The 22935-nt window shown below is 41.5% G+C and overlaps 1 protein-coding gene across 2 annotated transcripts in view; it reads left to right on the top strand.

The window, feature by feature from the left end:
* Positions 1 to 234: 234 nt before the first annotated feature.
* The window catches only part of SPG11 (SPG11 vesicle trafficking associated, spatacsin), a 31259-nt gene continuing 8558 nt past the window's right edge, over positions 235 to 22935 (top strand). Inside the window, exons 1-32 of one of the 2 annotated variants that reach the window (XM_065688805.1) lie at positions 235 to 492; positions 1441 to 1622; positions 2375 to 2602; positions 2992 to 3190; positions 3343 to 3480; positions 4175 to 4638; positions 4871 to 5016; positions 5518 to 5650; positions 6010 to 6165; positions 7115 to 7293; positions 7461 to 7637; positions 8127 to 8198; positions 8620 to 8747; positions 9406 to 9581; positions 10022 to 10229; positions 10749 to 10952; positions 11861 to 11967; positions 12738 to 12883; positions 13033 to 13194; positions 13923 to 13989; positions 14458 to 14623; positions 15466 to 15671; positions 16268 to 16376; positions 16893 to 17052; positions 17661 to 17733; positions 17869 to 17918; positions 18127 to 18327; positions 18637 to 18744; positions 19320 to 19482; positions 19876 to 20090; positions 20447 to 21191; positions 21955 to 22097. In XM_065688805.1, coding sequence (XP_065544877.1) covers positions 281 to 492; positions 1441 to 1622; positions 2375 to 2602; positions 2992 to 3190; positions 3343 to 3480; positions 4175 to 4638; positions 4871 to 5016; positions 5518 to 5650; positions 6010 to 6165; positions 7115 to 7293; positions 7461 to 7637; positions 8127 to 8198; positions 8620 to 8747; positions 9406 to 9581; positions 10022 to 10229; positions 10749 to 10952; positions 11861 to 11967; positions 12738 to 12883; positions 13033 to 13194; positions 13923 to 13989; positions 14458 to 14623; positions 15466 to 15671; positions 16268 to 16376; positions 16893 to 17052; positions 17661 to 17733; positions 17869 to 17918; positions 18127 to 18327; positions 18637 to 18744; positions 19320 to 19482; positions 19876 to 20090; positions 20447 to 21191; positions 21955 to 22097 — 5823 coding nt within the window. In that variant the 5' untranslated portion in view covers positions 235 to 280. Of the gene's footprint in view, positions 493 to 1440; positions 1623 to 2374; positions 2603 to 2991; positions 3191 to 3342; positions 3481 to 4174; positions 4639 to 4870; positions 5017 to 5517; positions 5651 to 6009; positions 6166 to 7114; positions 7294 to 7460; positions 7638 to 8126; positions 8199 to 8619; positions 8748 to 9405; positions 9582 to 10021; positions 10230 to 10748; positions 10953 to 11860; positions 11968 to 12737; positions 12884 to 13032; positions 13195 to 13922; positions 13990 to 14457; positions 14624 to 15465; positions 15672 to 16267; positions 16377 to 16892; positions 17053 to 17660; positions 17919 to 18126; positions 18328 to 18636; positions 18745 to 19319; positions 19483 to 19875; positions 20091 to 20446; positions 21192 to 21954; positions 22098 to 22935 lie in introns of both variants that reach the window. The other variant, XM_065688804.1, reaches the window with a different exon arrangement.

The following is a 22935-nucleotide window of genomic DNA, read 5'->3' as shown; positions in this document are numbered from 1 at the left end:
GGCGGCTCAGCCGTGAGCAGGGCAGGCCGCCGGAGGCAGCCGCCTGCCTCGGTCCCAGCGGCCTCAGGGAGCGCAGGGGGCGGCAGCGCCATCCCCGCCCGCGGCCGCTCGGAGAGACTGCAGCTCCCAGCGGGCATTGCCGCCCGGTGCCGGCCCGCGGGGCCTGCTGGGAGTTGTAGTCCCGCCGCGGCACTGGTGAGCGCCGTCAGCCGAGAGGAAGGAAGGGAGGGGTGTCCCGCCCAAGATGGCGGCGTGCCGGTAGCGGCGGCTCCGTGAGGGGATGGAGCGGGCGAGGCGGGAGCTGCGGGTGCTGCTGGCGCCCCTGTCCCGGGACGCGCGGGGCTCCCTGCGGGACGCGGCCCGCGTCCGGCTGAGCAGGGGCCAGGACGCTCTGGGCAGCCTCCTGGTCCCTGGTGGGATCTACCTGGAGTCCCTGGTGCCGGGCGGAGGCGGCCGGACCCGGGGCTGCATCCTCCCGGGAGCCTGGGCTGAGTAAGTGGCGGGGGGCGGGCAGGGGGAGGCCGGACGGGGTCCCCGGCACCGCCGCGCTTCAGTGAGAGGCGCTGGGTGGGCCCCGGGGCTGAGGGCGCGGCCCGGGAGGGAGGAGGCGCCGGGCAGGGGCTGAGGGGGCCGGACGGAGCCCGGCTTGGGGCGGGAAGCTCCGTGGAAAGGCCGTTGCTGGAGGGGCGTTGATTTATGTCGAGTTATTTGTTCAGTTGTGGGTGTGTTCATCCTGGGAGATCGCAAAGGGGAAAAGGCGAAGAAGGGAATGAGTGTGTTTGTCGCGTTTCTGGGGAACGGTTCCACAGTGCCCTGACTTCCCTGTCTGAGCAGGGGCAGGCGCCTGTGTGGGACAGCCAGCCATCACATGATGTTTTTCGTCTGCTTTGGTAGCTTCTAATGCTGAGTCAAACCCGCGGCCACACGGCAGTTCTGAGTGACTGCTGACAAGCAATAGCAGCACTGCCGGGGGGTTTCACTGAGGGGCCTCTCCGTGCTTCCTCTCTGCCCATTTCCCTCTTGTAGGAGAGCAGGGGTGAGACACACCTGGAGAGTTTCTCAGCCTGAGCAAAGGTGGGGCAGAGCATATGGGAATGGGCAGAATGCTCTGCTTCTCCCTGACTGACAGCGCTGGTGCTCCTCGTCCAGATCCCGAAGCACAGCTCTGCTCACACTCATGCATGACTAAAAGAAAGAAACACACTAGGATAGAAAACCCCTGTATTCTTGAGGGGAAGAGCAGTAGGGATTCCTCCTGCGCTGTCCTGCATTGCAGTCTCTGCTGGGGGGAAATACCTTCTAGTGTTGGGGAGGGATGGGGCAGGGGCAGCATCTGCACTGCAAAAGATTAAGATTATAGTGTCCATCATCCAGAACTGTTCAGTGTGTGGAAGGTGGAAAGAGTGAGGTCAATAAACATACTGACTGTTGTATCTTCAGCTTCATGTGGGAGAGCACAGAAGATGATCTGCAAGCAGGCAAGACCAAACTACTGGCTCTTGGTAAAAGTCATGAACTGTTTGTCTATGAGTTCACTCTAGAAGATGGAAAATACAACCCAGCTTCCCTGCACAGTTGTAAGGAAGAAATGCTTAGAAAGCTCCTTGAAGTTAAAAACATTAGTGAGTACATTTCCATGTGTATTCTGTGTTTGCAAGTATTCTAATTCTGCTTCTGGTGGAAAAGCAGAGGCAGTAGGGTTGCACAGGAGGGACGTGTCACACTCACTTGAAGTGATCAGTAGCAGCATTAGTGAAAAATAATAGTCACATTTCTGTGTTCAAAGATGACATTGGGGGGAATGAAACTGTTGTCGGGTGAGGTGTTTGGGCAAGATGAAATTAAAATACACTTTAGTAAGTGATAATCATGCACCCTGCTAGCTGAAACTTCCCCTTTGATCCTGGAACTGATGGGAAGGAAACAGAGAAGGGTCTTCACTAACCCTGCAAAGAATAAGGATGTGTTCAAGCTCATGTTCTGTGATTAGCACATGTAGTGTGCAGTTAGGATGCACAGTCACTGCAGGGCCTTTGATCTTCCACATGTTAAACAGTCTCTCTTGCTAAAGTGTTTTTATTTCCAAATGTAGCTTTTATTTTCAGTGCTGACCGTCTTGTGGTGACTTTTTGTGTTCTCTGTAGTACTCTGCATAAAAATCCAGCACTGTTTTAGGCAACTGTTGTAAAATTAGTGCTTCTGGTGCAGAAAGTGAGATTTAGACCAAAGCAAGTCATTTGTGTGTCTCCCTCTGTGCCAGCTTTTATTAAGGTGGTAGCAGAGGCAATGAAGTTGAGCTGCAATTTTCTTGAGCTGCCTTTACAAGTAAAAGGTACCAGACTACTATAACCCTAAAATACCTTTACATTTACAGGTCTGTCTTCAATTTTCTCTTTGAGGATACTGTCTTTTAAAAACAGCAAGTGCACACTGCTGCTCAATACGTTCATTGTTGTGCACCTTGCCTTTCCTGGAGAAGACTCATCCTTAGAGATGAGCGACTGCTTTACCCTTGATTTACCTCGACAAGTTTTGGAAAGAATCACAGATGTCCATTTCTGCAGAGGGATCCTGTTCCTGCTGGATAGCTCTGGCTGGATTTGTATCCTTTGTGGCAGTGAGTAGCTGTCAGTGTAAATGATCTGGAAATACAAAGTTGTTTTTCTTTTCTGTCAGGGTTAAGCAGAAATTTCTTGAAAGACATTGACGTGTCTGTTTAGAAGATGCTTTCAGTAAAGGGGTGTGTAGGGAAGTGCCAGATATTGCTATAAAAATGTTATAGTCATGTATCAAGTGTAGTTTCTCAACATGCCACTGGAAATCTGTTTCACACCAGAGTAATGGTTTTCAGTGTTTTGATAGGTGGGTTCCACATGTTGTGTTGTGCAGAGATGGACCACAAAGTCAGCAGCAGTTCACCCTCTTCCATTTCTATGTCATTTCTTTGTTGCTCAGTCTCAGGCCTGGTGTTTCCTTTGACGCTTTTTAAAGACATCTTTGACTCTTTTGATGGTGCAAATCTAGGAATCATCAATGTAGCACTGTGGCAGGGGGATGTGCAGGATCAGGCCTCGAGTCCAACCACTGCAGTGCTGCTCACGGCAGTGAGAGTGTCACACGATCTCAGTGCTGCTGTGATCATCAGTTCCTCCCACTGCGCCATCCTGGTGGATCTGAACGTGTACTTCAGGTGTGTTTGTAGCAGAATTCCTGAGTGAAAGGTTTGAGTACAACTAACAAAAAGTGCCTGACCTTGGTACTGTAGTAGTTGAGGTGCTGAGCTTTTTAGTTTGAGTTCCGGCGCTGTGATAGAGGTGAAGTTTAACATTTATTTCTTTTCAGACAGTTCCCTGAGCATTTGCTCTGTAAGAGAGGTTCTGAAAAACTTCCAGTGAAGCCTCCTGAAGGACTTGATGAGGATGACCTTGCTAGTTCTGACTATAGCATGCAGCTCCTGTCCTTGCCTTTCCGCACAGACAGGTACATAATGAACATACCTCTAAACCAGGCTGGGGTTTGCCTCCTTTACATCACTGATAACAAACTGCTGACTCTTCTTTTACTGGAGTTGTGGCAAGTAAAATCAGCTCATTTTGCTTTAAATCTTTTGACGTTAGGAAATGGGCCGAGACAACTTTACGTATGTCATCCAGCAGCTTCCAAATAGTAATTGCTGTTTAGGGTGTTACCTTTAGTTTGAACCAGTATTGACAGATCTTTGTATTCCAGGTACTTCACAGTTGTGTGTTTAGCACAGATGAGCACATGTGTATTTTGTGTTCATGTAAAACTTTTTAACCGTGTTGTGACCATTAGTATTAGAGGCATTAATACTGATAAAATATGTTAATTATAACTAGATGCAAATGTAAGAAATACTCAATTCTGGAATTAATTTAATCTCACTGCTTTTTAACTGATGGGGCATTTTCTATGGAGAAAAGAAAATATTCTGCTAAAAATGCTCAGCTTGAGGGACATTGTCAGCTAATGCAGCTATGATCATTTAGCTTGGCTGCAAACAGTATTTACACAGAAATAAATGGGACATGTGAAGGTTAAAATACAAGGTGCTGTGTGGAATCTATAAGCTTAAAATACATGTTATTTAACTGAGAAAACTCATTCTTGGGGTGATACCTGGTGCTGTAGGTGACTTCTTTCTTCACCTCAGGTCCTGGAAGGCACACTTATCCTCGCTGTATGATAAAGTAAGGAGAAGAAAACCAGGTTCTCCAGATATGGTGAATGACTTGAATTTACCTTGGTATCAGTTTTTGAACCATCTTGAAGATCATGATCCTGAAATCCGTGAAGATTCTGAAACAGTTGTATCTTTTGTTCCATGGGTTCTTACCTGGGCACTGTCCAAGCCATCACAGAGCAGTGCTACAAACCCCAGGAATGCACCACAGCAATGGAAGCAAATCCCCAGAGAAACACCTCAAGAAGTAGTGAGACTGGAGTGTAAATTGGTAACTGGAGTTAAAGCCCTGTTTGTAGTACTGACAAATGACAGAGGGTTGACTCTTGCTCTCTGGGATTTTGAGTCGCAAGATGTGACCTATTACCACTTCGGCAAAAATAGTGTGTATGTGGATTGCAGTGAGGAGGTACCACTATCTCTGCTTCTGACAGGTGAGGAGGTTTATAGAATTCTCCTGTAGCCTTCAGATAAAAGCCTTTTTCTTAGTGCTCTTCTTTTCTGTCCCCTGTTGTCTGATTTTTAATGCATTCTTGCTGAGGAGAAATCCAAATGGAGCCACTGCAGCTTTGCATCATTATTTAGGAAGAGAGGCAGTAGTTAGAAATGCTGCTGTGTAGTAACTTGCTGATTTATTTGTAATTGTGGTTTCATTCTTTCATTCAGAGCATGGTCTGTCCTTAGTTCTCTTTGGTGTAACTCAAGAAGAGTTTCTGAATAGACTGATGATCTACGGCAGCGCTGGAGTTGTAGATGCTGTTTGTCACCTCAATGGATGGGTTCGGTGTTCAATTCCCATACAAGCACTAGAGGTAAAGAAATTTGGTTTGTGTCTTGCAGATGACAAAATGCTTCTTTGAACTAATGAATGCAGTTTAGCAATGTTAATGGTGGGTTTAGATGCAATTAAAAGTATGCCTCAGTAACCTAGGGGCAAAAAGTAGTGGTTTAGTTATTAAATAAACCATTGAAACAACAAGTAACACAGGCGAATAACCCAAAGGAAGTATTCAGAGTCCTGATTCTCACAGTACTTATTTTATATCCCAAACCAAACTCTGTAATAAATCACTGAATTAATATTTTGCCTCTGAAGATAGGGGGCAGGGTTTTTGCAAAGCCTGTTAAAGGAGCATGGCAGTTACCTACCAGGTCACCTTGTTATTTTGGGCTACAGGTACTCATAGTTTAAATGTCTTCTTTTTTTCTGCATGTTCACTTGGTCACCAAGTATGAAGTACAAATATTAGCAGTGAGCATATAGTATATATTTTAGAATACATAGCTAATTGTTCTGCTGCCTGTTTGTCTAGGCAGGTTTGGAAAATCGTCAACTAGACACAGTAAACTTGTTTTTAAAAAGCAAAGAAAGTCTTTTCAGTCTGTCTGCACCCAGCTCTGGACCTGAGCAGTCTCCTCATAGCACATCCCAGTCTTACCTGAAAAGTAAGTAAAAGACTTTCAGCTACATAGAGGTTTACATTTAATTGCCTTGGTATTTATGGCTGTGTTTGTAAGAACAGACTGAATTGCCTGTGCCCCTGTGTGTTTGGATGATGCTATGGCAGCTTCTCTACTTCAGGAAAATAAGGGAGAAATGATACATAACGTAAGGGGTTTTCTGCTTGTGTTCTGGTATTGGCATACGCATTGTAAGCATCTTGATGTGAAGGCAAAGCATGTTACATACATTGTTTGACACATTTTGTAGCATACCTTTATGACTTTCCACTGGAAGTTTAAATCTATGTGAGCAGACATATGGTGGGATGCAGATGGTTTAACTTCTTGTCTAAATGTTGCAGATTTGGAAGAGCTGAGGCCAGCTTTAAACTTGCTTTGCTCAGCAATCAAAGAAAATGATACGGAGTCTCACAGCAAACACTTTTCTGAGCAGCTGCTAAACCTCACCTTGACTTTCCTCACCAAGCAACTGGATGAAATCTTTGTGCACACAGAGGGTGAGATTACTCGTTTTGAGCCATATGTAGTAATGTGCCATTAGTTGTCAGAACAACTACATTTTTTATACTAAAAAGCCTAGATTTGCCTAGAAATAACAACAGAAAAAGTGCTAGAAAGAAGTGAATGAAAGATCTTGCTTAAAGGGAAACATGAGAAATTAATCTGGAATAGAGTATCTGTGTTAGCCCAAACAACTACAGTCAGGCTCTCAGATCAGCCAGGATACTATCAACAGGATCTTTTTGGGATGCCTAAGAATGGCATGATGGGACTTGCACCTATTGCTAGCTGCTTGGTGGCAGTGCTGTTAAGTGGCATGAGCAGCCCTCAGCTGCTCCTGCTTTTCTCAGTGCTATCACTGAAAATACTCTGGCACAAATATTTATGTGGCTGTAGAATGGAATAGACCAGTTTAAGAAACTGATACAGCTGAGAATAAATAGCTTACCAGGTTATTTTTTATCTGGAGCACTTCCCAGTCCGATTAACTGTGTGGCAAGAGAGTCACACATCCCAGGATAACCTGAGGGGTGGCTGGGAGCAAGAGGCAGTGTCTGGTAGGTTGCAGACTGGATGTGGGAGTGTGGGAGTGCTTACTCTGGCACAGTTGTTATATTGAAAAGTCCCTGCATTTTAAATGGGACTTACCCTGGTAATGATGGGTTGGATTGATTAAAAAATTCATTTCTCATTTACTTGTCCCTGAAGGAGAAAACACACAGTGAGGACAGGGGATGCTCTGGAGAATTGTGACTGTGTCCTGGCAGTGTGCTGGTAATGGTACGCAGTTATCAGTACCTGCCCAGGTCACACTGCAGGACAGAGCTGTCTCCTCTGAGGTGTGTTCTGCTTTATTAGTCAGGAGAACACATTCAACACTGCCAAGCATTAAAAGTACTGTATTGTTAATTTCTGTTTAACTGGTATCTTGGATGCTTTTGACAGAACCTGATGAATTCCTGCAGAAGGCTGCAGATATTTTAACTGATTACGTTATTAAACTGAGACAATTCCTGAGAAAATATCCTCAACCTCAAATAAATCCAGTGCACACAGGAAGTGATCCTGATGAAGAACTGCCTGAACTAGAAGAAAGCCACATGTGGGAAAAACTGACCCCAGAGGTAAAAATGAGTAATCAATTTTTTATAATGCTTTTTAAGTATATTTAAGGAAATTACTGATATGGAAATGTATTTAAAATGTGGGAAAAAATCAATATGGGGATTATAAAGATAGTAACCCTGAAGATTATTAATATCAGTTTGTTCCTTTTTTTCCCCTTTTTTAGGAAGTCATTGCTGAGGCCATCTTAAACAACAAAATGCCAGAGGCCCAGACTTTCTTCCGGAAGCATCAGCATCCTGCTCAAAGTCTTCAGGAATTTACTCAGACAGGTTTGAACCTGGTCTATGACCGGCTTCTGAAGGACAACACCAGAGAGGCCTCAGAACTGTTAAGAAACATGGTGAGAGGTGTTCAGTGAGCATTCTGATCTCAACCCTTCTTGGTGACTAATGAAATAAATGAGGATGGCAAGCATTTAGGTGTCTTATGGATGTGTTAATTCTGCCACATACATGTATTACAGTGAAAATTAACTTGTTTTAAAGAACTGTTTGATCACTAATGCCTTCAGCATGCTGAGGAGCCTATTTATGTGTATTGACTGATGTGATGATCAGCAAAGTGTAAAGGTGATTCCGGCAAGTCAGGTAGTAAAGGGTACACATGTCATATCCAGACATGCTGGAGACATCTGTCAGACCCCTGGGTTATGCCATCTGTGGTAACTGAAGTGAATATCACAGCTTGCCTTTAAAAGGTTGTGTGCTTTGGAAAGTGAGCAGATGCCTTTATTCTGTCACTGTACAGTTTCTGTACACTGCACAATATTCTCTACACTGCACACTGCATTTGTACAGTTTGCATACAATGCGTGTCTCCTTTTTGTTAGGGCTTTGATGTGAAGGAGGAATTGCGTAAGATCTGTTTCTACACAGTTGATAAACACGTACGAGATCTATTGGTAAGTGTAGTTTTCTGTCCAACTGATGTTCTCAGGTCTGAAGTCTGATGTGTATTTATGCTGACAGAAATAACTGTATTGATCATGCTTTCAGAATGGGAACAGGCAGGTTTGTCCCTGCAATCAGTGCAATCGCTGGAACATGCCATTCACATACCTGTGCTCTTTTGTATTTGCAGTTAAAGCAAAAATGGATTCAGAAGTCATTTCTGTGTTCTGGCTCTGATCTAGTTCCCATCTGCTTGCACACAGTGGGAAGTCCTGGCCCTCTTGTAATTTAAGTGCATTGACTCAATGCTTCCAACTTTATTTCCTACAGTTGGTTGGTTAACTGCTTACACTTGCAGGATCATTTACAACTTTAATATCTTATAAGTAATAAAAATTGTAATTGGAGGTTATACTTTAATTTGAATTAAAGGTGAAAATTTTACGAGAAGAAAATTATTTTTCTGAGAAAGAGAAGAAAATGATAGACTTTGTGCATCAGGTTGAAAGCTTTTACTCGGAATCCTCCCAAGAAAATAGAGAGATTCAATCTCTTGCCAGGTAATGCGGGGTTATCAGTTCTCATTATTAATTAATAATGCTAATAGGGTTTCTGATATGCTGGTTTCTTCATTCCTTATGATTTATTGCACTAACAAACACAGTCTTCTGTAATTTAAGTGTTTTCATGCTGGTCGTCGTTTGCAGAACCAAGGGTCAGTGTGGGAACTGATTACTTGTCTCATTAATGTAACAATCAGTTGCTGTCATGTTCTTTCCAGACTAAGTCATGATGTACTGTTATCAGTGTAACAGGAGTCTTCCGTTCATGTCATCACCTCCATAAATGAAGTATTTTTATAACAAATTATATAATTAGCATTATTAATCAAATGAAACATGTTCAGATTGAATGTTTGCTCTATTTTTGATTGCCATAATAAAGCAATCTCCTAGAAAAACCATTTTACAGTTAATTGTAAAATGTCACGGTATTTATCAGTTGCTATGCCAGTTTGGGAAAAATGAGGTAATTCTCTGCTCATTGCTCTCGCATGAATTCTCAGACTTTTAGCTGAGCTAAGTCCCTCTTCAGGGGCAAGAACAGGCCTCTTCAGAATGGACTGGCAAAATTTGTTGACTCTTGCATCATCCTCTATTTGTCAGACTGTTTTTTAAAGAGTACTAAAGAAGGTTCTAATGCAATTCTTCATTGCAGTTTCAAGAACTGGAGAAAGGAACAAGACCTTTCTAGACATTCAGCTGTTCTGGACTCCTTGAGTTGCGATAGACATCGTGTTCCCAATAGGAGAGTCAGAGTGATGTTTAACTGGGCCCAGTGGTGGGATGAGCTCATTCAGGAAATGATTCTTCTCCCCAGAAAACCACGCCAAGGCAAGTGTTGTGTTACTGAGGATTCAGAAGAATTCGGGACTAAAAATGTGTCTTTGATGTAGTATTGTATGGGAGTGGCACTGATATAAATAAAGTTTTGTGCTGCCACAGTAGCTCATTCAATTTTTGTCAGTGAAAATGGGTGAAACAAGTGCTTTTATTCTGTTGTCTTCTGGCAAGGATCTGTGTTTTTCCTGTAGAGAAAAAGTTGAGACTAGCTGAAAGGGACTTTTAAATGTCCTCTTCTGCTACATTTTGTAGAGCTTATTACACTGTGGTATTACATTTAGCTTTTCCAGCATAAAGCTCTAGCAAGCTGTAACAGCATACTTAATGTGATTTTTGCAACCATTCATTAAAAATATGTACATGTATAAGTGTCACTATTTCCCTTGGTGGTGTCTGTGCTGGTTTCATCACTTTGCCTTTCCGAAACACAGAGCTCAAGACATGCAATCCTGAGGTTCTTTGGATGCACTTGACAGCCCAGCATGATTGGCTTAATATTTGTTCCTGGATTGAAGAATCTGAGCCCAGCCAGGCCTTGTGTGGAGAAGCTAACTGGCCCCCACTTACTCCAGACATCATTGACAGGAACATGTTATGTAGTAGCTACATGAGGAATGACATATTAAACAAGCTGGCGAGGTATGTGCCCTTGATACATCTTCCAGTCTTAGCTGAAGCCAAAATCAGGTATTTACAGCAGTACATGTTAGTAACATCTTTGATACATATTAATTTTTATATTGTATTTAGTGCCTTTTTTTTTTTTTTTTAAACAGCACAAATCCATTAATAAATTGAATTTTAGTCTTGTACTTGCACTATATTATCTGAAAACAGTGAGGAACATGAGAGCAATAAAAATCCTCCATCAGCCCTTTGATCTTTCACAGTGATTACATTTCTGATGCCCATTTTAATGCACAGAGCATGTCACTCTTTGTGCCTCATTCTCTGCAGTGAACTGTAGTAACTGTGGTATTGTTTGATACTGTCAGATGTATTCTGGCAAGCTGTGTTTACCTCAGTAGTGAAGGTACTTCCCCAAGAAGGAAAGGCCTGCTTTGTTATTTTGAGCTTGCTTCAGAGGTAACTGTCTTCAGAGCTTGCTGAAGAGGTAACTGTCTCATCAGTGCCTGTGCTTTCTCTCTTTCCTGATAGAAATGGAGTTTTTGTCTCTTCTGAGTTGGAAGATTTTGAACTTCTGCTCCAGAGACTGTCCTACCTCGGGGGAGTTCTGCAAACTCCTCACCCTGTTCCAAAGTACAGTGCTGCAGGTGGTTTGGACTTCCACGCTCGTTTCGTCCTTCACTGTTTAGAACATAATTTGCAGTATCTGTTATACACTTACTTAGACTATTACAGGTATGAAGGCTTTTCACCCCTCAAATCTTGTGCATGTTTAAATAATGAAGCACTTCTATAGCTGGCAGTAAGAGTTTCCTCTATCCTTCTTGTTTGGCAAGAAAGGCTGCTTGGGTCACAGCAGGGTCAGGCACTCAAATACTGTGTATGGGTTCATGCTATATTCTGAAGCTTTACTTAGGTTGTCTCATCAATATGAATTTGTGCATCAGCCATCAATGGAAACAATTACAGTTGTAATTAGTATAATGTTATATAAGCAATAGAATCTTAAAGGCACCAGGACAGCTGGTTCTTCAGAAACTCTCTCACTTGAGCACAGGTTCTCAATGAGTTCACTCTTGATACATTCACAAATAAAGAAATTGCTGGTTTCCATCTAAATAAGGTTTAGCTGGGGTTGGAAGGATAAAGTAATATTTGGTATTCCAACTCTATGAATACATTCCTCTTAATGAGTACCTTGCAATTAAAATTCCTTAGCTGTAACTCCACTCTAACAGTCTAATTATTAAGAAAATAGAAATGGACCACAGAAAAGCCAATAAACCTTTTTAGGGGGGCTTTGTTTGTATAATCAATTTTAGTTTGCATAAAATACTTAGATTGTGCAGAGTGGTATTTGTGAGTCAAGTCCCTTCTTCAGAAAGTGTTTGGGGTTGGCAGGTCTGGAAACTATTAGTTTGGTTGACAGAAGCAAACAAGCACAGGAACAGAGAAGGGATGTCAGTGATGCCACATGGGCTAAAGCTGCACATCTTGTGGAGAAGGGTGGTGTCATTTGGCTCTTTCGTCCAAGTGGATGGAATAAGCCACTGTAGCACCAAGTTAGATGCTCTTATTTTTTAATGCAGTGTTATACTGGGGCAGAGGGCGGTTACAAATCCTGTATTTTCACTCGTTTCCAGTTTAACTTCTTCAAATTGCCCTATTTTGGATAACAAGGAATTGCATGAAGCACATCCCTGGTTCGAATTCCTGGTGCAGTGTCGAGGGGCTGCCAGTGACCCACAAGGTAGGAGTCCAGCCATGCAGGAGCTGGTCCCATGTTTATGCTGCTGAGTCTGGGGCACAGTTGGGTTTAATTCTTTGCTTTGCTGCAAACCTTTTTCTGTCCATGGCAAATCATCTGCAAGTGCATTAATTCCTCATCTGTAAATTGTGAATTACAGTTCCTGCTTAAACTGGACACAAAGATTTGGAGGCTGTAGATATGTGAGAATTTTTTTGTGTATGATCATCATTACTTCCAATTTGGTTACATTCCCAGCAGGATGAACAGGAAAATTCATAAGAAAATCCATGTATGTTAAAAGTAAAGATTCCTCTAGTTCTTGTGGTGCATTTTGAGTTCACTGCCCCTTGGATTATGTGTCTGCTTTTGGGGGTTTTGTTCTTGCCATTGAAAATCAGTAGAATTTTTGCCCTTTCACTTTTTTGGGGAACATCTCACCTTTTGTAGAGCCACACATTGGCAAATGGTAAAAATAATCCCAAGTGAAGCTTTTTCAGGAAGTGTGAGCAGTGTAGGATAAAGAATTTAACCAATACGATGCTGAACTGTGGGATTCAATCCAAATCCATCTGTGTAGGTTAACCTGTGGTTCAAAATTGGGAAAAAGTAAAATTTAGGACAGCTTTTCTGTGTTTAGAAGTAAATTGAGAAAAATAACTGTTAACAACAAAACACCAGCATTTTTCCTGGCCACAGAACAGTTGTAATGCGTGATTTAATGATGTAGTACTGGTTTTGCTTGAAATTAAATCTTTCTTCTTTTCTCTCAGATCCAAAGATGATTTTTCAGGCTAGTCTAGCAAATGCTCAGATCCTGATTCCTAGTAACCAAGCCAGTGTGAGTAGCATGCTACTGGAAGGACGTACACTGTTAGCACTTGCTACTACAATGTATGCACCTGGAGGTATTGATCAGGTACTGTGTGCAGCAAATGGGATTTTTCTGTGTTGTCACCATATGCCAGGTTCCCATGAGGTAGTTTGGTGCATTCAGAGATTGTTTTATTATGATCTTAATGCAGTTACTCCTTCCTAACAGAATCATTTTGCTTCCTTGCAATGCAGGTTCTTCAGAATGAAGATACGGAAAATCCTCTAAAGAAGGTTGATCCACAGCTCCTAAAAATGGCATTGACTCCTTACCCCAAGCTCAAAGCTGCTCTCTTTCCACCATGTACTCCTCATGGAATTCTGCCACCTGACATCTCTCTCTACCATCTTGTTCAGGTACACAGAGTGCTTCTCAGTAGTGCTTTTTGGCAGAACAAAAGTAAACTAAGAGAAGCTTATTTTCAGCTAATGCCTGGAGGATGGGGACCACATGCTGTTTCTTTGGAATCCTTCATTTGGAGCTAAAGTTTATAGCTTCATTCTGAACAGGTTTTTAAATGGTATCTAAACAGTGTGAGTCGCTTTCCCCTGTTCCCCAGACAGGTACAGACAGTGTTTAACTGCAGCAATCTGGTATGACAGAGCAGTGATACTCTTGCTGTATTTAGTGGGTAGGTTGTTCAGTATTACAGAAGTTAAAATGGTTTTGAAATTTAGGATTAAAGGATAGTGTCTCCTGGAATGTCCTAACACATTCCTGGGCAAATGCCTTTCACTTTAGATCTGTGGTATGAGATAACCTGAATGCTGGAAGAAATAATATGTATTATTCATTATTAGGGAAGTGCTGGCCTCGCTAAGATCACAGTTTAGAAAACACCTAAGCGTGTTCTTCCCCTGTTGCCCTAGATCAAAGTTTAAACCTTTCCTTGCACTGGTTTGTGTTCAGATCATGCAGAGTAGATAAATATACGCCTTTGAGAGAGAGCTGCACAAGGTAGATCACTGCTGGATAGCAGCACAGGCCATTCCTGATCCTCTGCTACTGTAGCTCCCTAAAATATTCCATAGTCTGATGTGAAAATCTTAAGCTGTCTCAATATATTTTGTTTCTTATCTTTCAGTCATTAGTGCCCTTTGATCCCACTAAACTGTTTGGCTGGCAGTCAGCAAATACTCTTGCTGTGTCAGGTATGTTACTTTTCAAGTTTTCTATGCTTTCCTAGCCTGAGCACCTGGGATAAAACACTTTCCAGTGGAGTGATTTGGCAGATAAAACTTACTCAAAATGTCAATTTTTTTTACCAAAAAAATACCAAAATTTACCAAAAAAATAGGGTCATTTGCTAAAATTTGTTTTGAAATTAAGTCCTCAATAGGTTCCCTTTCTCCATTAAGCTCTTCACAGAGTTTTTTCTAAAGATATTATGAGACAGAAAAGCAATATTTTCTTTTAAAAGCAAGTTGAGGGTTTATAAGTGATCCAGAGTTCTGATTTTACAATGAGAATTGGAATTTCAGTGGGTTTGGGTATGCTGAGATCTGAATTAGAGCAAGAGGAGAGGTGTCTGATTGTCAGCTCATGTTTTGTAGCTGCAAGTCATTTTCTGTATGTAATTCAACTATTTATTAGCTCATAATAATAATGATTCTTTCTAGATGCCTCAAGTGACTTTCCTCACTTTTCATCCCCTGAACTGGTGAACAAATATGCTATAATGGAACGACTGGACTTTTTGTACTATTTGCACCATGGACGTCCATCATTTGCTTTTGGTACATTTTTGGTCCAGCAGTTAGTAAAGAGCAAATCCCCCAAACAGTCGTAAGTCTTCTCAACAATGACAGTCAGATAGTTCTTTTAAAGTTATAATCTAGCACATGGAGTAACATTTAATCTTTCCCAACAGCCATCAGGTGGTGTGCATGGCATCGCTTGAAATTTTAGATCTCCTAGGAGTCTATTCAGTCTAGCATCGAGTAGGATAAAAATCAAATATCACCTGAGTGAGGGTGAGCTTTATTTTGAATTGCCTAAATAAATCTGCACAGTGAAAGCAAAGAATGAAAACTGTTCCAGTCATATCAAACACAGGCAGGCTTCTCTTCCAAGGACCTGAGCCTCTAGATCACTGTAGAAACAAGATGCCCCTTTGACTTTTTGTTTAGTTAAATTAATAAGGCAAATTTACTGGAGATTAAGAAGATAAATCTACTGGAGATTGAAGGAATTAAATGTTCTGGCTGAAGCTTCAAAATCATGTGGTCAAAAGGATACATTCAAATTACACATCTTGCTTGAATGTATTATATTTACTATGAAGTATATTCAAAATCAGTAGGAGTTATATCAGAACAAATCGCTTTGTTTCTAGAATGCCTAGAATGCAGCTGTGTATTAGTCACTGTTTCCTTTCCTCATTTCTATACAAATCAGTTTCTCTTATGTAAACAGCAAAGATGATAAAATATAAGTATGAAATGTGTTATTAATATAGATATGAAACGTGTTACTAATATAGATATGAAACTTATGGGTTGTAAGTATCTTTCATGCTACTAAAGGCTGTACATTTAGTAAATCTTGTAAGTACTTGTTTATGGGGGGAATATTCATGTTTGGAAATTGGTTACAAATCGCGTGTGCTGTTGCTCTTTCTGTTCCAGGATTCAGCAGGCAGGGAATGAAGCCTACGGTTTAGCTCTTTCTCTCTTCAGTGCACCTTCAGTAGGAGCAGCCTGTGCCTGTTTCCTGGAATTACTCGGTCTCGACAGCCTCAAACTCAGGGTTGATGTTAAAGTTGCAAACATGATTTTCAGTTACAAAACAAGACATAAAGATTCTCAGCACAGTCAAATAAGAGAATTTTTGGGTAAGGGTGTCTTCTGTTTGCTTTCAGATAGGGTACTCTGTATGTATTGGGAAGAGAAGCAGAGACGAGTTGAAAGATGCTTCTCAGGAATGCAGTAAAAGTGTCCTGTCCATTGAAGGGCTGAGAATTTTGCTCTTTTATTCCTGTGTCATACTGATTTTGAGTGCACATCAAACAAGGCAGAAGGACTGTAATGTGACGTGCAGCCAGAACTGCAGGAGTACCTAACAGACACTATGCAACAGCTGGTGAAGGCTTAGTTTAATACTTAGTAAGGTTCAGCCTAATGTGATAATATAACTAGAGAATTAAACAAGGGGCCATTACCAAATCTCTTTTCTCTCTTGTACTTGAAAACTATCTTAGAGCTGCAGTGAAATCAGATGTTCAAAGCTTGAATGAAATTATTAAATTTATAATAATAATTATTACTAAGGATTTATCTTAGGAATAACTTTAGAAACTTGAATTTCTAACCACAGGTCCACAGGTGTCTTTTTGTCCTAACTAGGAAACTGTTTTTTACTTTTGAAAATACTACCCTTACTCTAATCCCAAATAACATCTCAGAAATAATAATATGTTCTTTTAAACAGTTGAAAAGTTAACAAAATTGGCTGATGGTGAAAAAGCAGCAACAGCAGAAATTCTTACCTCCTTAGAAGAAGCCTTTTGGGATGCAGTTGAGCAGCAAGGAATAAAGAAGTGAGTAAAATATGATTTAAAGGATTATGCTGGCAAATGGCATTGAGCACTGAATTTTACCATTTGTGTGTTCAGATAATACTAAAAATATCCACATGGGCTTTATTGCAGTAAACTGAACAACAGTGTTTGAATTTAGAGTATTGTCCTTGTATTTCAAATACTAGAGGTAATAGAGGTATGTGGCAAGAATAAGGAGGTGCAGGCAGCACGTAGGACAAGCTGTTCCACAGGGTTCTTGCAGCACATTGAGAAGGGAAAATCATTGACTTAATTTCAAAACAAACACTGTCCAGGTAGGACAATGTATCTGCTGTGGTGGGTGGGAATGTCCACAGGGTGCAGTACTGGAGCTCCCACAATGGAATGTGACTTAATCTGTGGTGAAGTCCACGGAAGTGCTGGTGTGGCCATTTGCAGGCAGTGGATCTCAGGCCACGTGATGAGATTGTACATTGTTAACATCTGGTATAAATACCAGTTTATTACAGCTGAAGCTCTTTAAATCCCATACAGGACATGCAGTGACTCTAGAAGGCAGTGGTCTTTGGTAATGCAGTTCTGTAAACTCCATAATATCAGACTGAGTACGTCTTACCTGAGGGAATGTGCCAAATGCAATGACTGGCTGCAGTTCATCATCCAAAGCCAGCTGTACAGCTACCAGCCAGATGAGGTAAGCTACCTTTGTCTGATTTTAAGTGAAGATAGAGTTTGTCAAGAGTGTTCTTCATCTGTGATGTTGAGAAAAAGAGAGAAAAAAATAGATTCTGTTAACAAGGGAATATTACATTGTGGAGACAACATAGAGAGAAACCAAATCTTCCATTTTTGGTTTAGAATGTAATTTAAAAATTAATGAAATATTACCAGTATATAAAGATGAAAAGCAATTTGGGAAGGGTAATGTGAGGAGGCTAACTGGAGAATTCCAAGCAAGATGATAACGAGCAGGCCTAGGAATTTAACTTGGATCTTTTCACTGTGGTCTTGAAAAACGTGTAATTACACAACAGCAACTAATGAGACACTTTTCATGGTGTGGTGTTAGTATGAGAGATATGACAAAAATGAGTGCCTCTATGAGGCATTTTAGCTTCATGTAGGAGGATGAACTTCAGTATTTTATTAGACAGAACACTTCTCTAGGTCTCCAAAATTGTTCTAAAAGTCAGAATTGAAGAATGCTTTATATTATCTATGTATTTAATGCTTTGGCCCTTCTGCCCCCTCTTTCTCTTTGGATCTCATTCTGTATAGATGCTTTTGGTTCTCTTTTCCTAGGTCATTTCTGTGCTTCAAGATTTCACTCCCACTTTACAAGATCACTTGATGTTGGCTTTGGAGAAGCTACCGGGTGTGTGTCCTGCTGCAGGGAGTGCTGGAAGCAGCGCTGCCAGTGTGCTCAAGGGCAGATACGCAGATAGCCTCTTCCAAATCCTTTTTCAGTGTCAGGGGAACTCAAATCCTTCACGTTACCTTTTGACTGCAGGATTGAGAGAGCAGGCTCCCATTCTGAGTGTCTTAGCAGCGTGTTTCCAAGTGAGTATTGATGAAGTTATTCCTCTCTTAGAAGAATAAGTAATGAAAAAGTGATGGTTGTGCATAATTATGTGCAATGGTAGATATGATTCTGTGATTCATTGAGGGGTTTTCTCGGTGTTTGTAACAATTGTGACTATTATGACACATTTTACCAAGTAGTATGTAATGAGGTTATTCTATAAACCATCATTTTGTCATTTGACAGGATGCAGACATTCTTCATTGTCTCTGTGTTTGGGTAATTACTGCTGTGGATGATGCTACCAGAGCTGAAGCAACAAACCATATTCAGAGCTCAGCAGAAAACCATGAGTGGGATCTTCATGACCTGGCAGTTATCTGGAAAGTGTTTTTAAGAAAGCAAAAAAGTAGAACACTTCTAAATGGCTTCCAGCTCTTTCTAAAGGTAAGGTAATGTCCTTTAAATGGTATATTTTAAGTGTATCTGATATGATGTTGAAGAGGTAGCCTACAGATTCTCCGTCTTGCTGTTTGTGGCCTGGATAACCTGGGTGCAGTCCACTGAAAATCCCAATCAAGTAGGAAAATCTTGAATGGAAGCTCTTCCAGTTTTACACATTTGCAAATCATGTATCAGCCTTGCATGCAGTTTTAATAAACTGGAAGTTTATTGCTCTGCTACTGAGGAAGATAAATGCTACATTTATTGAGGTACTTCTAGAAAAGAATTCTAACCTGGTTTTGTGTCTGGAAGGATTCCCCTTTACTGCATATCCTGGAGATGTATGAACTGTGTATGAACTGTAAAAAATACAGTGAAGCTAAAACAAAACTGGACAAGTTTCAGGAAAGTCTCACAAAAGTAAGTACTCATTTTCCCTAAATGCCGTTGCTTGGCTTTTTCCTTACTAGAATGGGATCTAATGTTGTATATGAAAATAGTGAACAGGATGTTTCACAAATTATTTCAGTTCTTCCCTTTCCATCACAGTTTTCTAGCTCCCTGAATATCCTGGTAATGAACATTTCATGTCATTAGTGGGTTTCCTTCCTGCAATTCAAGCTAGGGCTACACCAGTTTACCTATGTGCTGCTCACACAGCATATATGCTTGTCAAGTATACAGAAGTATGACAGGAGCTGTTGATCTAGCAATTTATTTTATCTATCCATTTCTGATCCTTCTTGCATCTTTTATCCCTTCTGTGATTATCAGGAGTAATTTGTGGTCACGCTTTCATAAAATTTACTACTTTCAAATCGAAGTCGAACTTACATCTGTAATAGATTGGTGTCCCTTTAGCAATGGCAGTTCATTGTTTCTTGAAGGAGGAAGCAGATCCAGTACCTTCCATTTCCAGCACAACTCCCACCAAAATGCAGAGTATAGTTGCAAAAAAAGAAAAACCCAACACTTAAAAGACTTTATCTACACAGCTTAAAACTGAAGATGAACCGGCAGCTTCAGAATTCCCTGTGCAGTGGTTGGAATCACAAGCCTTGTTTCTTCTTGAATTGATGGTACAGCAATGTAGAACGGAATATGAATTGGGAAAGCTCTTACAGCTGCTTGCTGCAGCAGATGGTCTTCTGCTTGATGGTAAATATGGCTTCCTCTGTTAGCTGATGTACTTCTTTAATCTAAAGACCACATAGAGTGTTTCTGGAGTGACTGAAAATATTTACTTTAAGTGTATTCATGCTGTGTAAGGATTTATACAACCAGACGTGGTCCTTACAGTGAGTTGAAGTCAGGACAATGTAACTGTGTATAAGTCTGCGAGAGTGATTACGTGCAAGTGTTGTGGAGGAATGCACAGATTATCTGCAGAAGTATTTTAGTTATGGATTTAGAACTGACTTTCAGTCCCATGAAAGCTTTAGAGTATAAGATCTGTGCTCCTCTGGCAGGGTTGCATGCTGAAATAAGCAGCAGTATTTCCTCATGTTTAAAAGCCATCTGCCTTTAAATGTTTGTACTCTCTTACAACAGGCCCCTATGTGAAGAAACTCTATGCACTCAGTGAGATCCTGAAGGATTCCTCCATAGCAATTAATCGCTCCATCCTAACCAGTTCTGATCTGAAGACATTCCAGAGTGAGTGCAGATCGATTCTGGAGCAGCTGCAAGAGAAAGAGATGTTCTCACTGGCTCGGGAGGTAGCAGCACTGGCTGAATTGCCCGTGGACAGCGTAGTTACACAAGAGGTACGGTACAGTTAAATAACGATACCTCTTACTCCTCCCAGTACGGGCAGTGTTGAGAATGTCACTTCTCAGCCTTCCTGAAAACCAGTTTTTCCTTTAAATCACTCTTTATTTTAAGTGCAAATACAGCTAATAAGTTGGCTGTGGGTGCTGAGCTGAAAGGGACAGTGTAGCTTTCCTTATTCTCTTACTCTTTTTCCTTGCTATGCAATCGGTTTTATTTGGTGAGAAAAATAGGTGGATTTGTTGCATATTGAGACACTGAATCTCAGTTCAGTTTCTCACTATGTTGGCCATCCAATGTGAATTTTCTTTTTTGGGAAGACGGATGTTTAAACTCTCTGTGAATTTTGCAGGTTCTAAGAGATCTGCATCATTTAAGAGAGGTTGGATTGTGGCACCAAACCCAGACAAGAACTGAATTCTGGAAGAAATGTAATGACAGCTTCATGAAAAACTCAGTCTCCAGCAAAGCTGCATCTTGTTTCTTTTTCGATCAGGCAAACACAGTATTTGAATCTTTAGCTCATGAGAAATTAACCAGCATCATGGAGAGGCATTTGTTGCTTACCCTGGCTGGCCACTGGCTTGCCAAGAGTGACTCTGTGTCATTGCATGAGTTAGAGGCAATAGAGAAGCAGATCTGGATTTGTCGCATTGCACAACAACCATCACCCACTGCTGAGGGGTCGGGCACGGCAAGATTCCCCTCCCATGTTGCTGTGAGCCCAGATCTTGCCTTTGATGACTTAGTGAAGGAATTTTCTTTCTCAAAGCTACCTGCTCTCAACACACCAGAGTACTTAAAACTAGAGGGGCTTGCATTCAGAGAGTCTCAGCAGACCTTGACTCCCGACGAGGAGCAGTCACTCAAGGTTCTGATTGGGTGCCTCCTCGATGAAGGCAGCGTGCATGAAGCCAGCCGTGTTTGCCAGTATTTCCACTTCTACAGCAGAGATGTTTCACTGGTTTTGCACTGCAGAGCTCTGGCCTCAGGGGAGGCTGATCTAGAGAACTTACACCCAGATATTCAGACTCTCCTTATAGCAAGAGAGAAGTCATCTGAAAGCAGCACACCCGAGCACAGCAAAGTCCTGAGTGGTGAGTAACTTCAGCCACATCACAAGTAATACCATTGTTGGGTTCTGCTGGATTCTCCTCTTCTGTGACAGTGTTAATTTCCCTCAACATTTTTGCAGGAAATGAGGTCTCTGGCAGTGGGTTATCTCCTTGGTTCATAAACCCGCTGGTGAAAGGAATTTGAAGCCTTGTAACGTACATTGCTTGTATGTGCTGCGGGCAGGGTGCTTGTGTAGACAGTTTCTATAGTCTCTTAACCATTCATTTTTTTATACTTCACATTTCTGTTCTGGTAAAGTAGCACTGAGCTTCATCGATGTTCCTGCTTTTGGAAGACACACTCTAGTAAATCTTGAGTGTGTTTCTGAAGCTGAAACAAGGAAATGCTTTAAGTAATGATTCTCTGAATACTTTGTACATTGTAAAGGGTTTAGTGTTTTGTATTAATAGCAAGGCTAAAGCTGATAATGTTGATATATAAAGTACTCTGTGCATATTTACAAAGTCTGAATGAGAAAACTGTCAGCTGGAACATTACGTTCTGATACTAACATCTGTAAAGTTTAATAGAAACAGAAGGGAATAAATGAAACCTAAGCTGCTGAATCCTTATGTTCTTGTATGCCTAGATATTGTACATCTGAGGTATTACTGAGTTCAGTTTTCAAAGACCAAGGAAGTGTTACGTATTTGCTGCTGATATCTGGAGTCTAGCTCCAAGAATAAGGCTTGTCGGCGTTACCTGTCTTTATGAGAAAGGAATTGACAGTGGTTTTGTTTCCAGCATCAAGCTTAGAAGACTGGACACACATTGTGGCTCCACCTCCAGATGATCAAGTTATTATCAGCCTGAAGGCTCTTATAGAAGAATGTGTCCATGGCAGGAATTACTGCAGACAGGTTCTCTGTTTATATGAGCTTTCTAAGGTATGTGTCTAGTAACATTACTGAGGAAACATGTGGTTTGTATCAAGCTGTGCTGTGGAAGTTTCTGGAGGAAAGAATAATGAGTGGTGAAAGTACTCACTGGGTGCCTGGGGCAAGCTTCAGAGGAGGAAATGGCCAAACCTTTGTGTGGAAAAATGGCCAGATGCTTCTTAGGTGTGAAGTGCTGAGATGAACTCACCTCCCAGGCTCACCAGGCCCCTGCTCTGACTCCTCTGAGCCAGACTGCAGCCTGGCTCTCTTTGATGTGCCTTTTTCATAATCTTTCAAGCAGATGTTGTTCATCTCACACTTTGCTTCAGGCCTTTGTTGTGGGATGCCTTCGTAATGAACCCCAACCCAGGAGGAGACAAAGAGGTAGCAGCTGCCTTAGAAGTTTAGCACAGAAGTGCTCTGCAGGCTCCACAGTGACAGCTCCTTACTCAGAGGCTGCTCAGAGGAGTGGGTAATAACTTCCAAGTGATTTGACCCAGGCAGTGTCAGGAGGGGCAGCAGACTGTTGTTTGCTGCCTGTGTGCTCCTTGACCTTCATAACTGCCTTCAGCCCATCTCTGCTTCTGCTTCAGAGGTGCTGCTGAACACTTCTTTCAGGGTACAGAACCCTTTTCCATGGTATTTGCTTGTGTTTTTGAAACATAGCATTAGCTTTTTCTGAATAAAAGCAGCAGTTTGCGTGCTGAAGACTTTAGAATTGTCTTTATTACAGAGCTTCCTTGATTTTCCTACAGAATTTTGCATACCTCAGATGTTCAAAGGGAGGGCTTTAGGTTTGAGCTGCTATGTAGTTGTATGGTTGGCTTGTTGCCTTTTATACCACTCA

This window comes from Lathamus discolor, chromosome 8, assembly GCF_037157495.1.
Source record: "Lathamus discolor isolate bLatDis1 chromosome 8, bLatDis1.hap1, whole genome shotgun sequence".
Taxonomy (NCBI): Eukaryota; Metazoa; Chordata; class Aves; order Psittaciformes; family Psittacidae; genus Lathamus; species Lathamus discolor.
The sequence above is the reverse complement of the archived record's forward strand: the minus strand, read 5'-3'. Positions and strand labels throughout refer to the sequence as shown.